Raw genomic sequence first — 12,660 nt, 5'->3', positions numbered from 1 at the left:
AGAGAGAGAGAGAGAGAGTGGTGTCCCATTTTAGGGTCCATTCCCATTTAAGCGGACGTTCAGCCTCCATAGAACCTAATTTAGAGGATCGACCTCCTCCCTAAATGAGTCCATAGTGTCACTGCAGGTTTTCAGGTCTTAATAGCAAACAATGCAACGGTAAATGTCACTGAAAGCGTTTGACCCCAGTGGATTTTTGGATACAACAGGCAATACCGGTTGTTTCATTTAAATTTTGGGAAAAGGAGGCTGCAGTTCTTGGCTCCACTTGGAAGACTCTTTGGAATGGGATAGTTGAACGGTTTTGAAGTATTTGCTCTAGAAATGCAGATTTTCGAAGGTTGCCCCTGAAATGGGTCACGACTACAGAGAGAGAGAGAGAGAGAAAAACAGCATTGGAATTTATACACAGGTATTAGTTTATAACAGGTTTTGGTGCCTGAGGCAATTCAAAGTCACTCCACACATAAATTACTATACTAACTTTAAATTTGAGTTGAAAAAAAAAAAAAGAAGTAAAATTGCCAAGAAGTTTTGTTTTCCCACAACACCAACAATATTCTTGGAGAAAAATGTTTGTTGAATAGCAGCTCAAATCTTATTCTAATTAAGTAAATGTAATGCAGTTTGACTGTAACTTCCTCAGCGTTTTAAGGTCTTTCTAGTTTAGTATACCTCGGTTGTGGTTCGTTACGTGACATTTGTTTTCCTCAAGCATACAGAAAGAAGTACTGCTGCTCACCTGTCTCTACGTCTGTGATCACAGCCGAGTTATCAAATGAGCCAGTGAGAAGGTGTCGCCCGCAAGGGGTCCAGCAGGCGTCACGCACGGCTCCCGAATGGCAGGTGTAAGCCCTCAGGCATCGCCCGCTCTCTGCTCCATCCCACACCTGCCAGACATGGGCACATCGCATCAAGCCACAAGACACAAATACACCTAGACTGCAGCCACAAAATCATTTTTACTGGCTGTACACAAGTTCAAACTGTTCTGGAGGACAGCTTTTGTAGCTCTACTGCGTCAAAATACGCAGTAAGTGCTAGAAAACAACTCCAGCTGACGGGTTAATGAGTTTAAAGCAATTGTCAAATTCAGAACACTTGGTTAAATCAGTAATTTGTAGTTAGTCTTTGAAGGTTGCTTTGACTCGTCACATCACTGAAAATGGAAAAAAGCTACTGTAGGTGTGGTAAAAGGCTCAAATATGATGCTGACCACTGCATCCTTTACACCTCAAATAAACACCAGATGAAATAACATACAGCATGACAGAGAGAAGCAGTGGGAAAGAGGAGACATCAGACAGCACTGACATACTGTGCTTCAAACCCGCATGCCTTGGACAAGGTTTCAAGGCAGTTTACTGAGAATAGAATAGACCAGGCCTGGTTTGGCGGCCACTGCTCTCTCCTGAATGAAAAGAAGAAACAAAGTGCAATTTCTTTTGCCATGCTTTTGCAGATGATGAATTCAATGTGTCCTCCGGCCCTGAAAATCTTTTCTGTGTGAATGAGAAATTGGTGAATGTAGTCTGTCTCTTTTTCAAAGCTGAGATATAATCTAAGCCTTTCCCTTTTAACTGAATTGTTATGAAACAAAATACTCAGCAAAGTGCCGCTGGATAAATCGGCATAATACGTACACATCAGGCTTATTTACTGGATTTAGAAGTAAAAACAACCTTTATAATTAATTAATCAAACTAATTACCTTTGGGTGTGCCTATAAATCAATCCCCCACGGGGTCTAATGGCTTTAATGGTTTTGTAATGTCAGAGGTTTGGCTGATTACAGACAGACCAGAAGCCAGCTGCCTTCTGTTATTTGCGACTGCTATAGCTACGCTATTTAAAGCTTGCTGGTTTCAAATGTGATATCATAGAGCGAAATAAGTGCAAAAAAGCAGACAGTGACAGTTATGAATGAGGTGTTAATCTGCAACAATGTTCCATTGTTGATTTTGGCTTTTTCCTAAGTCGCTGTGCTTCAAAAAGACCACTTGACACACAGGCTGGTCAAAATTGTGACATGCCTTTCATCCAATGTGATTCAACAATATGATTTTCTCTCAGACATTTCAAAAGAGAAAATCCTCTCCCTGAATCCCAGCCTGAAATCCAGTGGTTGGTCTGGTCTGGTGCCCACTGAGGTGAGGTATAATATTACACTAATGATGAAGTATTTTTTGCTTCCCTGGCATTGACAGGGGCCACAGAGGAACTTTGAAGATCTGTGGGGCGCTGCAGATCCCTCTCTGCCTCTCTCTGTGTTTCATTATTAAAGATGACTCCTCCATACAGCATGAGTAACACATTGAGAAGTTCTGTAACACGGCTCCCACAGGAGACAGACGGGAGGGCGAAGGGGGGAGAGCAATGGACGAGAGGAGAGTGACATATCAATCCAACAGGCAGTAGTTTAACAAACAGAATGCCAGAGATGCCTCCGGGGAGAAACGTAATAGAGAAAGAGACAGAGTCGCACTTTTTAATTGCAAAAAGCTAAATACTGGAGCGAAGGCAAGCATCTATTAAAAATATTTCCATTCATTGGGCAACAGGATGTGCCAGTTCTCTGTGTGATCTTAGGCTCAGGGAAATACTGCCATCTCAAGGCAACATAAAAAACTGTTAAACAGCAACTCATAATATCATCACAAAATATTCAACTAAATACAGACTTCTACAAGTCTGACAAAGTGGTATGTTGCTTAAGCCCCGTCCTCAATGCATGACGGTGTTAATGACGTTTCACCATAACAACACACCATTCAATGCACACACAATTGCAGTAATCCCATATAATGCGAGACCTGGGCACGGGTGAAAGTCAGCGCTTGTTTATTTGCATCCCCTTTAATTTCACCGGCCACTTAACAGACACGCAGAGCGGATCCTTGCAGATGACTCATTGGGGTAATCTGCTTCCTAAATGACTCTCGCTAATTAAAACCAAATTGGTATTCGTGTTATCAACTTAAAACTACTGCCTTACACCTGCCGTAGCCATGGTGACAACAGCTGCAAACAGGCTGGAATAATAATAGTCTGTGTCTGCCTCTGAAGAACTGACAGACACGATGGAGGAGGAGAAGGGGGAAAGCCTGAAGGGTGTCGGTGAAGAAAGACGAGCACAGAGAAGGAAGTGTAAAGACTTCATAGAGTGTGTCCCCTCGCTGTCTTCGAAAGAGAGTAGACAAGAATAACTGTGGTCAAGTGCAAGAGTGATGAAAGGCGTAGTCGATATAGCTGTACAGTATGTCAATAAGTAAGCAATACTGGATGACATAGTGCAAGAAAATATCACACCACATAAAAACGGAGTGGCATTTATTACGTGTGCCTGCCATATTCCGTATCAGGACATCCTGAAGTGTATTATCGTACTTATACCAATACAAAAAGTTAAACTGTGGGGGTCATTAAACACAGTTACATGTAAGGCAGAGCCAAAAAACAAGATGCGCTTCTCTATTTAAAAAAAAAAAACCCTTAACTAAAAATTATTTAAAAATTTGTTTAAATTCACTATTTTTTTTTTTTTACTATTTTATAACACCTATTTCATCTTCTTAAGTCAATAAATTCCTGTATGTTTTAATTTCATTTGAGGACTGATATAAAATCTCCATATCGCCTCAAAATCTGGCAATTCTGGTCTAAATCTGATTCCAGCAGAAGCACTGAATTACCAATATTTGGGAAGCTGAAGATCTCTGAAGTCAGTATATAACCTGCCGAAAATCCTCCTTTCAAATTGAGCAAAATGGCCCACCAGACCATGTGCACAGACACGTAAGGGTATTTCATATGCTCCTCTCTATCTATTGGTTTCACACTGTGAGATAGAGAAGAAGAGAAATCTTTGCATACAAACAACCAAGTCTTCTCCTCCCCGCAACCATCTGCTCCAAACCACTCTTTCCAGGTGCCAGAGGAGGTGGCTGCCATACTGCTGCACTTGTGTGATTATGCAAATGGTCTCATGCATATTTAAATGATTAATTATTCAGAGCCCTCTTAGGATATTGCTGGGGTACGTGGTTTCGTACTGGGATAAAAATATTTAGTCACTGGCAGACACCTGCATGGCTTGACCTTTATGGTTGGAAAACAGGGGGATTGTTTTCCTGGTGTGAAATACAGAATAGGAAGAGGAGGGGGGAGTCAGAAATAGAGAAAGAGACCGAGAACGAGAGAGATAGGAGGTCCCGTGGGTCCTGACACACATTCAATTGACAGTGACAGATATGATTCTAAAGAAAGTGGTTTGTTGTACATTTATAAATTGAGGCAGCGGGGCAGATATTATCTCACTGTCTGTGACGCTGTGCCAATTACACTGAATGTCAGGTGAATGATAATCCCGGCAGACCTCCCCGATGCTCTTGGCACCTGCCTGAAACTATATTGATAAATGGATTTTTGTGATACTGTATAAAAAAAAAAACAGTTGCAGAGCAAAGCGCATATGAAGCACTCAGCCTGAGGAAGGCAGATATATTTTATCACATGGAAACTGAGCCAGTTTAAATAAAATAAGAACATTATTGGAAGCTTTGCACTGCACAAGCACTAAATCCCTTCTTTGCTGATGGAAGAGCTTCAAAGTATCAATGTGAATCCTTTCTGGAAGTCGGTGTTAGACTTGCTGTATTCATCATACCTTAAAAGTCTTGTCCATGGAGGCAGACAGCAGCAGATGACTGAGATGAGGCACAGGACACCATTGCACTGTGTTGACTGGGCCTTGGTGGCCTTCCAGGCTCATCAGAAGCCTCCTTGGTATCCCCGCAGTGCTGGGCTTGTGAGGAAGATACGGCTTTATTCTCACCGACACTTCTGATAGAATTTGGCTTTCCTTGGTCTGATTACCTGCGCCTTGCTCTGCTGGGCACTTTGGGTCCACTGTCTCCACTGAAGTGGCAAGTCTCTGTCTCTTGGGGATGTACGGTCTGACACGAGACGGGACAGTCCCATGTCTTTTTGCTGCGTTCAACCCATCGCCGGAGCTTTGCGCCATGAGAGGAAGAGTCTGCTGTGGTGTGATCTTCCTCTGAGTCGCACGTAAACTCAAAGGAGCTGCAGTATCTCTAAAATGTTTTTCTTGTGCTGTGTCGTCGCCGCAATATTTTCTTTCCCAGTCAAACCAGCTCTGTGGCCGTGAATGTGGGTGCAGTGAAGACCTGCTTCCATGATGTTGAAACACTGACCTCTCAGGGTCAGGTGTAAAGCTGTGGGGGCTCGGTGTTACCTCAAAGGAATCACACACCCGGACCTCTTGGTTTGGTTCACAAGACCCAGTTTGGACAGAAGCCGGTGCTCGCTCCTCCTCCGTTTGATTAAGAGAATCATCCTCGGATTCTGAATCCTCGTAGGCCACTAATGAAGACATCTCCACATGATGTGACACTGTGTTTGAAAATAAAAGGGACATTAAGTGAGATGTCAGTGTAGGCTACCCATTACAGGTCGAAGGGTGACATCTAGTGGTTGTTTTGATTTCTGCACATAGAAGTAGCATACTGACCTGTCACCCTGCTGAAAACACCAGCCTTGACATTCAAATTATTTGACCGGTTAAACCACCAATTTACAAATGTTTTGTCGGGGATTTATTGCCATTAGAGGGGTGAAATGTCTAGCAGCTACCCACATGCATTAATCAAGCAGACAGGGAGAGAAATATGAAGAAGAAACACCACCATAGGTTAAATTTTGAGATGATTTTTGAGCTACGACTATCCTGTAAAGTCCTTCTATCAGTCAATACATAGCCAAAACTGAAAGAGTGGCTAGCCAAGACAACTAACTACCTTTGGACAGAGCAAAAACACTGTTGTTGACTTATAAACGTACTTTACAGATGGGAGGCTGTCACTGTCACACACGTTGAAGTTTGCGTCTAACTAACCTTAAATTAGCTATGTCTTTACTGCCACCGCTATAGCAAAATTAGCTAACGTTGGTCGTTTGCGTTTCTGACTCAAAGCAAAATATAAACTACAAGCTACGAGGTGAATCTACCTTTATAAAGGTGTACCTGCAATCTGGTTAAACCATCAATATCCGAGCTCTGAGCGTTAAAAACATCAGGTCCAAAATCCCGCAAAATCATTGGAGATAACGCAGAGTTTCAGAATAAAAGCAATGTTTCGATTTGTCCACTCATGTCCAATCTGCTTACGCGTAAATAATTTTGTTTTGAAAGAACCCGGAAAAAGAAACGACTGTCACTCGTCCGTCATATATCGCATTAAACGTATTTACATTGAGTTTAACTCGTGGTATTCGTGCGAAATTAAGCTGACAAAAAGTTTAAAACCTTCTGCGTGTTAAATTTATTCAACAGGGTTTCCAACGTGGCTCTTTTTCGCCGATTAATTCACATCGGAACCGCTGAACGGTGCCTGTTTGCCTGGGAAGAATTTGATCCAAACACTACCTCACGCAGGCTGATGCAAGTTGAATGAGAGAGCCGTCAGTGGCGTGAAGGATACAGTACGGTACGCTGGCCACTCACTGTATTTATCCTGAATTACACCAGATACTCCATTAATGTTATTTCAATAATTTTATAATTTATGAAACACGGTAACGTTGTTAAATCTGAGGGCAGTGTCAGTGTTATCAGCTCTAGTTAGCTCTAGTTAGCTCTGCTATGTTCACATATGGGAGTTTTCAGCTGCTGTGTTAGGAGATAAGCTACAGTAGTCGGAATAAAGCCTCAGTAACTCTGTTAACTTCATATTAAATGCTATTCAAAACGTTTTATATAACTTTACTGTCATATGTTTGGTCAATACCTTTAAATTGTTTATTATTGTCACCCAGCCAGTGTGGAGAAGATGACAGACTGTCAGGGAGACGGGGAAGCAGCCAAGACTCCAATGGAGATCTATGAGAAACTGACAGCACAAGGAGACCAAGTCAGGGCCTTGAAAACAGCTAAAGCTGAGAAAGTAAGTGCTTGTAAACTACCATGTAAGAAGGTGATTTTGCTCTGTGGGTTGAGTAAGCTAAATGTTATTTATTGAGGTTTCAATGTGATCCATTCAGTTGTGTTTGTAAGGCTCACAGTCACTGACCCTTTAAAATATAACGAGAATTGAGTCCAGAACTCTGGATTCCTGTGCGTGTTATCTGACAGCAGTGTTTGGCTTCCCAGACTGAAATTGAAGCTGCTGTCCAGTTGCTGCTAAAATTGAAGGTGGACTACAAACAGGTGACAGGGCAGGACTACAAAGCAGGCTGTCCGCCCTCAGAAAACTCTGTTGCCCCCAACAACGGGCCAGCAGCAAGTGGCGGTGACGATGAAGACACAGTTGACCCGTGGAACGTTTCCACCACCAACGCAAAGGGAGTGGATTATGATAAACTCATAGGTAAGATTCAAGTGAGTTTCAAGTGTGGCCTAAAGAGCTGCAGTTTTTGACTGTCATTTCTGTACAATAGCTGAGTAATTCACATTGTGTCACGTCTTTACTAGTGAGGTTCGGCAGCAGTAAAATTGACAAGGAGCTGGTGGACAGAATAGAAAAAGTTGCGGGGCAGAGACCTCACCACTTTCTACGAAGAGGAATCTTCTTCTCACACAGGTCAGTATTTTAGGAAATTATGTTTAGTGTGCGGGTGTTTCGCAAATTTTTGTGTGGCACGTCATCTGTAGTCATTCAGTAATTCTGAATCTTATGGGAAGTTGGTCAGCATGAAATTACCCACTCTGAACCTTTGACCTAGCCATCATCATTCAGATTTTCCTATTCCGTAAAACGGATGGTAAGGAGAAGGTGAGAGTTCATGTGGGAATGACACATCAATAAATCACTTTCCTCTTACCGTTGTTTCTGGTAGAGATATGCATCAGGTACTGGATGCGTATGAGAAGCAGAAGTCCTTCTACCTTTACACTGGCAGAGGTCCGTCGTCAGAGTCCATGCACGTTGGTCACCTTATCCCCTTCATCTTCACCAAGTGAGTTCTCCCTCTGTACTGAATTCATACCAAAGAGCTGTCTAACTAAAGGCAGGTTTAAATGTTAAAACAGCTGGGAACCATCTCAAATTATGATCCAAATCCTTCACCTGCACAAGTGATTTTATAAGGAGTTATTACTGAAACTTACTTCCCGGTTGCAGGTGGTTGCAGGATGTATTTGACATACCCCTGGTGATTCAGTTGACTGATGATGAGAAGTACCTGTGGAAGGATCTAACACTAGAAGACTGCCACCGCTTCGCTGTGGAAAATGCCAAGGACATCATTGCCTGTGGCTTTGATGTCAACAAGACCTTCATCTTCTCTGACCTCGACTACATGGGGTAAAATATGACGAAAAGCTATCTTTTTAGTCCTGTCTGTTAGACCTTAATGCTGATACTTCCTAGGATGCGTTACATGTATTTATTAAAGAAACAAAATCACCTCATTTGTTCATAAAACCTCAATCAGCATTGAATCTTAATAGTTTTGTTTTCTTAATGTGTTAATTTCAATGTATTTTCTGTAGTGCATCCCCTGAATTCTACAGGAATGTGGTAAAGATCCAGAAGCATGTAACGTTCAACCAGGTCAAAGGCATCTTTGGCTTTACAGACAGTGACTGCATTGGTAAGACAACTGAAACACCTTTAATACTAAATTATTTTATTAGATTTCTACTCACAATACTTTGGAAAGAGGAAGAAACACAAAATGTGTTTACAAGAAAGGGTTTTTTTTTTATTCTTTTGCCCCATATATCTCATATTAGAATGCAATTTGCTATAATAAGCCAAATGCTCATAACAAACCCAAGTGATTTTTTTTAAATTGGTCTCAATCAAGCCAGCTAGCGAAAAACTACTGATGTTTTCATATGAAATGTTTGGATGCACAATTTAGTATAATCCTGTGATTGTGGTTTTATTGCACTATTTCTGAAGTAAAGTGTAATTGTATGAATACTTTATTGGTTCTTTATGGATTTTATTTTTATCCATCCAGGAAAGATCAGCTTCCCAGCCATCCAGGCAGCGCCATCCTTCAGTAACTCTTTCCCACAGATTTTTGGAAGCAGAAAAGATATCCAGTGTCTCATCCCCTGCGCCATAGACCAGGTTAGAACAGCATTACAGTAATAGATAACAATACTAAACACTAGAGTCGTATTTTACCATGACATGTGTTTGTATCTCTCCTCTCGCTCACCCAGGACCCCTACTTCAGGATGACCCGTGACGTAGCTCCAAGGATCGGCTATCCCAAACCAGCCCTGCTGCACTCCACCTTCTTCCCAGCGCTGCAGGGGGCACAGACCAAGATGAGCGCCAGTGACGCCAACTCCTCTATCTTCCTCACCGACACACCCAAGCAGATCAAAAACAAGGTGATTCTATAACTAGTTATTACGATCAATGGTTGCTGCTAGTCAGATTTATATTCCCTATGATTGCTGAGTAACTGGTCTGACCTATGTAACCATTACTCACAGATCAACAAACATGCGTTTTCGGGTGGAAAAGACACGGTGGAAGAGCACAGGCAGTATGGTGGAAACCCGGATGTAGATGTCTCTTTCATGTACTTGACCTTCTTCCTGGAGGATGATGAACAACTGGAGAAGATCAGACAGGTGAGGTCCTGAAGAACAAAGAAAATAAATGATATCTGTATTATTTATTAAGCTAATTACACTCTTTCTTCTGTTCTGCTTGCCCTACTCTCTCTCTCTGACTCTCCATCGCTTTCCTTGAATTTTTTGCCTCACACTCTGTTTATCATTGTTCTTTGCTCCCTCATCGTTATCTTAAACTTCCTTTATGCACACCCCTCCCATCCACTCCTTCTCGTCCAATCTCTGCAGGACTACGCAAGCGGAGCTCTCCTAACAGGAGAACTGAAGAAGATTTTGATTGAGACTCTGCAGCCAATGATTGCCCAGCATCAAGAGCGACGCAAACAAGTCACAGACGAGACAGTCAAGCAGTTCATGACACCCAGGCGCTTAAATTTTAATTTCTAGCCTGCTTGATCAACTGTCAAAGTTCATCATGTCACTAATCTCAGTACAAGAAGAAATAGTTAATCATTGAAGGTTATTGTAATTTGTAATGGGAAGATGGAACATTTTCTAATCTGCATCAGGACTGGAGAACGAACTGAAATGTAAATTACTGCAGCGATGATGTGTCAAGCTTCTCTGTGTCAAACTCAGCATGGCCACGCCTTCATGCTAATTGTTCTGCTACTTGCTTCACACTGCACCAAATGTACACATTTATCTTCATGAAGTGTTTGTGTTTTCAGCGCTGCTGTAACGTCACATGAGCCCTACTCCTTGCCCTGAAATCAGCTCAGGATGAATGACGATTAAAGCGGAGTACAAATGGATACTGTTGCAAAAATCTGCTTAGTGACCAACAACAACACAGCTACACATTCACTTTGAAAAATGTTGGTTAGGAATGTTGTTAAGAGGTGTTAAAGTCTTTGACAAAAAGGCTTCTGGACAATTATTCTGACTTTGTAGGAAGTAGCATCTGTGTTGTATGTGGTGTTAAGAGATGAGGATAATATGATGATAGGAGATATATAAAGAACATTATTTGTTATCAGCTAAAGGGACTTGACTTAAGGTAGCTCTCTAAAGCATGGTCAAAGTGAAGAAGTTTAATTCAACTTATGCCCAGACTAAACATTAAACTACTTAAACAACAACAAAAAATGAATGAATGAAAAAATATTTCTGTGAAAACTGAATAAGTTCCATATCAATAGTGTCACATTGCACATATAATATTCTTTAATAGTTCTATGGTCACACAGCAAAAGTTTCTCCCAACATATAAAGATTGACATTTTGTGATGTAATGGCTGCACTGTGGCCTTTTATCACAGAAGACATTTTAACATGTCACAGTAGAGAAGCACAGGTGTAAATAAAACGGCTGAATTCCATTTAGCTGCTTCAGTTCAGTTCAAAGTCTTAGTTATGTGCATGTTGGCTCACTGCCTTAATAGGACACATGAATAGAACAGAGCCAACATTAATGTTATTAGTAACACCTGTCCTTTTCCTACTATGGCGAGTCTGCTGTGAGAAAGGCGTGTTGTCATAGAAGTGACTTGAGCACTGAACAATCAATACACATTATGTTACATATCACATCACATTATCAAAGGTCTTTGATCCAAATCTCTGAATATGGCCCTAACTGAAGGGAAAACAATATATGATTGGTCCTTTTATTGATAATAATGTAGCAGTGGTGCAAGATGTTGTAAAGAAAACTATAATAAAGATAAACTTGTTTTTTATAGTATTAGTTTTAAAAATGATACTGAGCAAAACATGGATGTTTATGAGTGTGGTATGTTTTATCTGCTGTCTGACTCAGGAAGGGAAACTTTGTCACAGTATAAACACTGTGAAAATGGTGAAAACACAGTGAGTGCATAATTAACTATTAATATATTCAGCACAGTGTTACTGCAAAAACAGGCATAGTTAAGAATTTTCAGTGCTGATACAGACGATATGCAGCAAACCGAATGTCATGTTTTACTGAACAGTCACCTGAAACCTCTATACACATTATTACTAACTACTAACACTTTAAATTCTCCAATTAGAGTAAATGGCTTCACTCCTAACAAAGAGCAAGATGTATTTGAATCGTTATAAAGAGAATATAGCTTGCAAAATTCTCATGTCTTTATTTACTTAGAAGTCAGAAGTTATATTGAGAATAGTGATATAAAGAAGAAAAATATCACAGACTTTCACCATGTAGCACAGTTTTTTGTCAAAAGTATGTGAGGGTCGAGGGTCAAATCTTAGACAAACAGGTGATTCGGTGAGGTACATATTATATATTATCTCTGTACATTGCACATTCTTTACACTTCATACTGTGAACTTTTACACATTCCTGCACAACCTGTACAGCTCTTTCACTGTAAAACACATTTTTATAATATTGCATTTTCATATTTTCAGTGTTTCTTGAGTTTTGCAGTACTTGCTGTTTTAATTTCATTTTTATTTTCTCTTACTATGTTTATATGCACCTAAATTCCAAGGCCACGTCCTTGTGCGAAAACTTTCTTGGCAAAAAAATAAAATAAACATGATTCTGATTTACTCAAAATCACCATAAAGAGTCTTCAGACACCTGTTGCAAGGTGTGCACAGGTGTGTGTGATGCTGTGCCTTAAACCTGGGCACAATATACTACACACACAGTATATTATACACAACCCCCATCGGTTAAATACCCTAGTTGGACACACACACACATGCTGACGATATCCACCATGATAACGTTGTTGATTTTGACGATTGGGGTTGAATTAGCAGTGACACTTTCAAACGCTCCTCTGCAGCAACAGCCAATGGGAGCGAGGGGCGGACAGCACCCGCTAGGGGAGTTGTCCACCTCAAAGTGATCCCATTGGGCTGCCGTAAAAAAGGGCAAACACGCTGCTTCTTTCTCCACTTTGAGCCCCGCCCCTCCTACAGAAATAGAAAAAGGGCTCTGGCGAGAAAGAGCACTTCTAGGAGTGTGAGTGAGGACACATCAGCAAAGAAGTCTTCCGTGTGCTCAGCATCAGCTAACGCCTGAAACCCCCCCTCCATAAAAGAAGAAGACACTTGTAGCGAGAGCTTAAAAAAAAAAA

General features: G+C 41.1%; 2 protein-coding genes across 6 annotated transcripts in view; one reads left to right on the top strand and one right to left on the bottom strand.

Annotated features, from left to right (window-relative positions):
- Nucleotides 1-6,180, bottom strand: part of wdr25 (WD repeat domain 25) — a 19,955-nt gene extending 13,775 nt beyond the window's left edge. The window contains exons 1-3 of one of the 4 annotated variants that reach the window (XM_035674031.1): nucleotides 6,028-6,180; nucleotides 4,667-5,412; nucleotides 743-890 (exon numbers count right to left, since the gene is read on the bottom strand). In XM_035674031.1, the coding sequence (XP_035529924.1) occupies nucleotides 743-890; nucleotides 4,667-5,412; nucleotides 6,028-6,118 (985 nt within the window). In that variant the 5' untranslated portion in view covers nucleotides 6,119-6,180. Of the gene's footprint in view, nucleotides 1-742; nucleotides 891-4,666; nucleotides 5,413-5,530 lie in introns of all 4 variants that reach the window. The other 3 variants (XM_035674033.1, XM_035674032.1, XM_035674034.1) reach the window with 3 other exon arrangements.
- A 93-nt stretch (nucleotides 6,181-6,273) lies between these two features.
- On the top strand, nucleotides 6,274-10,705 carry LOC118337148 (tryptophan--tRNA ligase, cytoplasmic). Of its 2 annotated transcripts, none has more exons than XM_035674035.1 (11): nucleotides 6,274-6,506; nucleotides 6,839-6,962; nucleotides 7,169-7,385; nucleotides 7,490-7,598; nucleotides 7,855-7,974; nucleotides 8,139-8,321; nucleotides 8,510-8,610; nucleotides 8,986-9,098; nucleotides 9,194-9,367; nucleotides 9,473-9,613; nucleotides 9,845-10,705. In XM_035674035.1, the coding sequence occupies exons 2-11, from the start codon at nucleotides 6,849-6,851 to the stop codon at nucleotides 10,001-10,003; spliced, it is 1,431 nt and encodes a 476-aa protein (XP_035529928.1). In that variant the 5' UTR covers nucleotides 6,274-6,506; nucleotides 6,839-6,848; the 3' UTR covers nucleotides 10,004-10,705. The 2 variants fall into 2 exon arrangements, with proteins under 2 accessions (XP_035529928.1, XP_035529929.1); XM_035674036.1 differs by having other exon boundaries at nucleotides 6,835-6,962.
- Nucleotides 10,706-12,660: the final 1,955 nt, after the last annotated feature.

This window comes from Morone saxatilis, unplaced genomic scaffold (genome assembly GCF_004916995.1).
Source record: "Morone saxatilis isolate NCDOM2014 unplaced genomic scaffold, NCSU_SB_2.0 Contig3, whole genome shotgun sequence".
NCBI classification, from domain to species: Eukaryota; Metazoa; Chordata; class Actinopteri; family Moronidae; genus Morone; species Morone saxatilis.
This window is presented reverse-complemented; position numbering and strand designations above follow the sequence as displayed.

Coding starts and splice junctions, on each gene's coding strand:
- LOC118337148 (XM_035674035.1), top strand. CDS start 6,849: ATGACAGACTGTCAGGGAGACGGGGAAGCAGCCAAGACTCCAATGGAG. Junction 6,963..7,168: donor AAACAGCTAAAGCTGAGAAA/GTAAGTGCTTGT, acceptor TTGGCTTCCCAG/ACTGAAATTGAAGCTGCTGT. Junction 7,386..7,489: donor GGATTATGATAAACTCATAG/GTAAGATTCAAG, acceptor CGTCTTTACTAG/TGAGGTTCGGCAGCAGTAAA.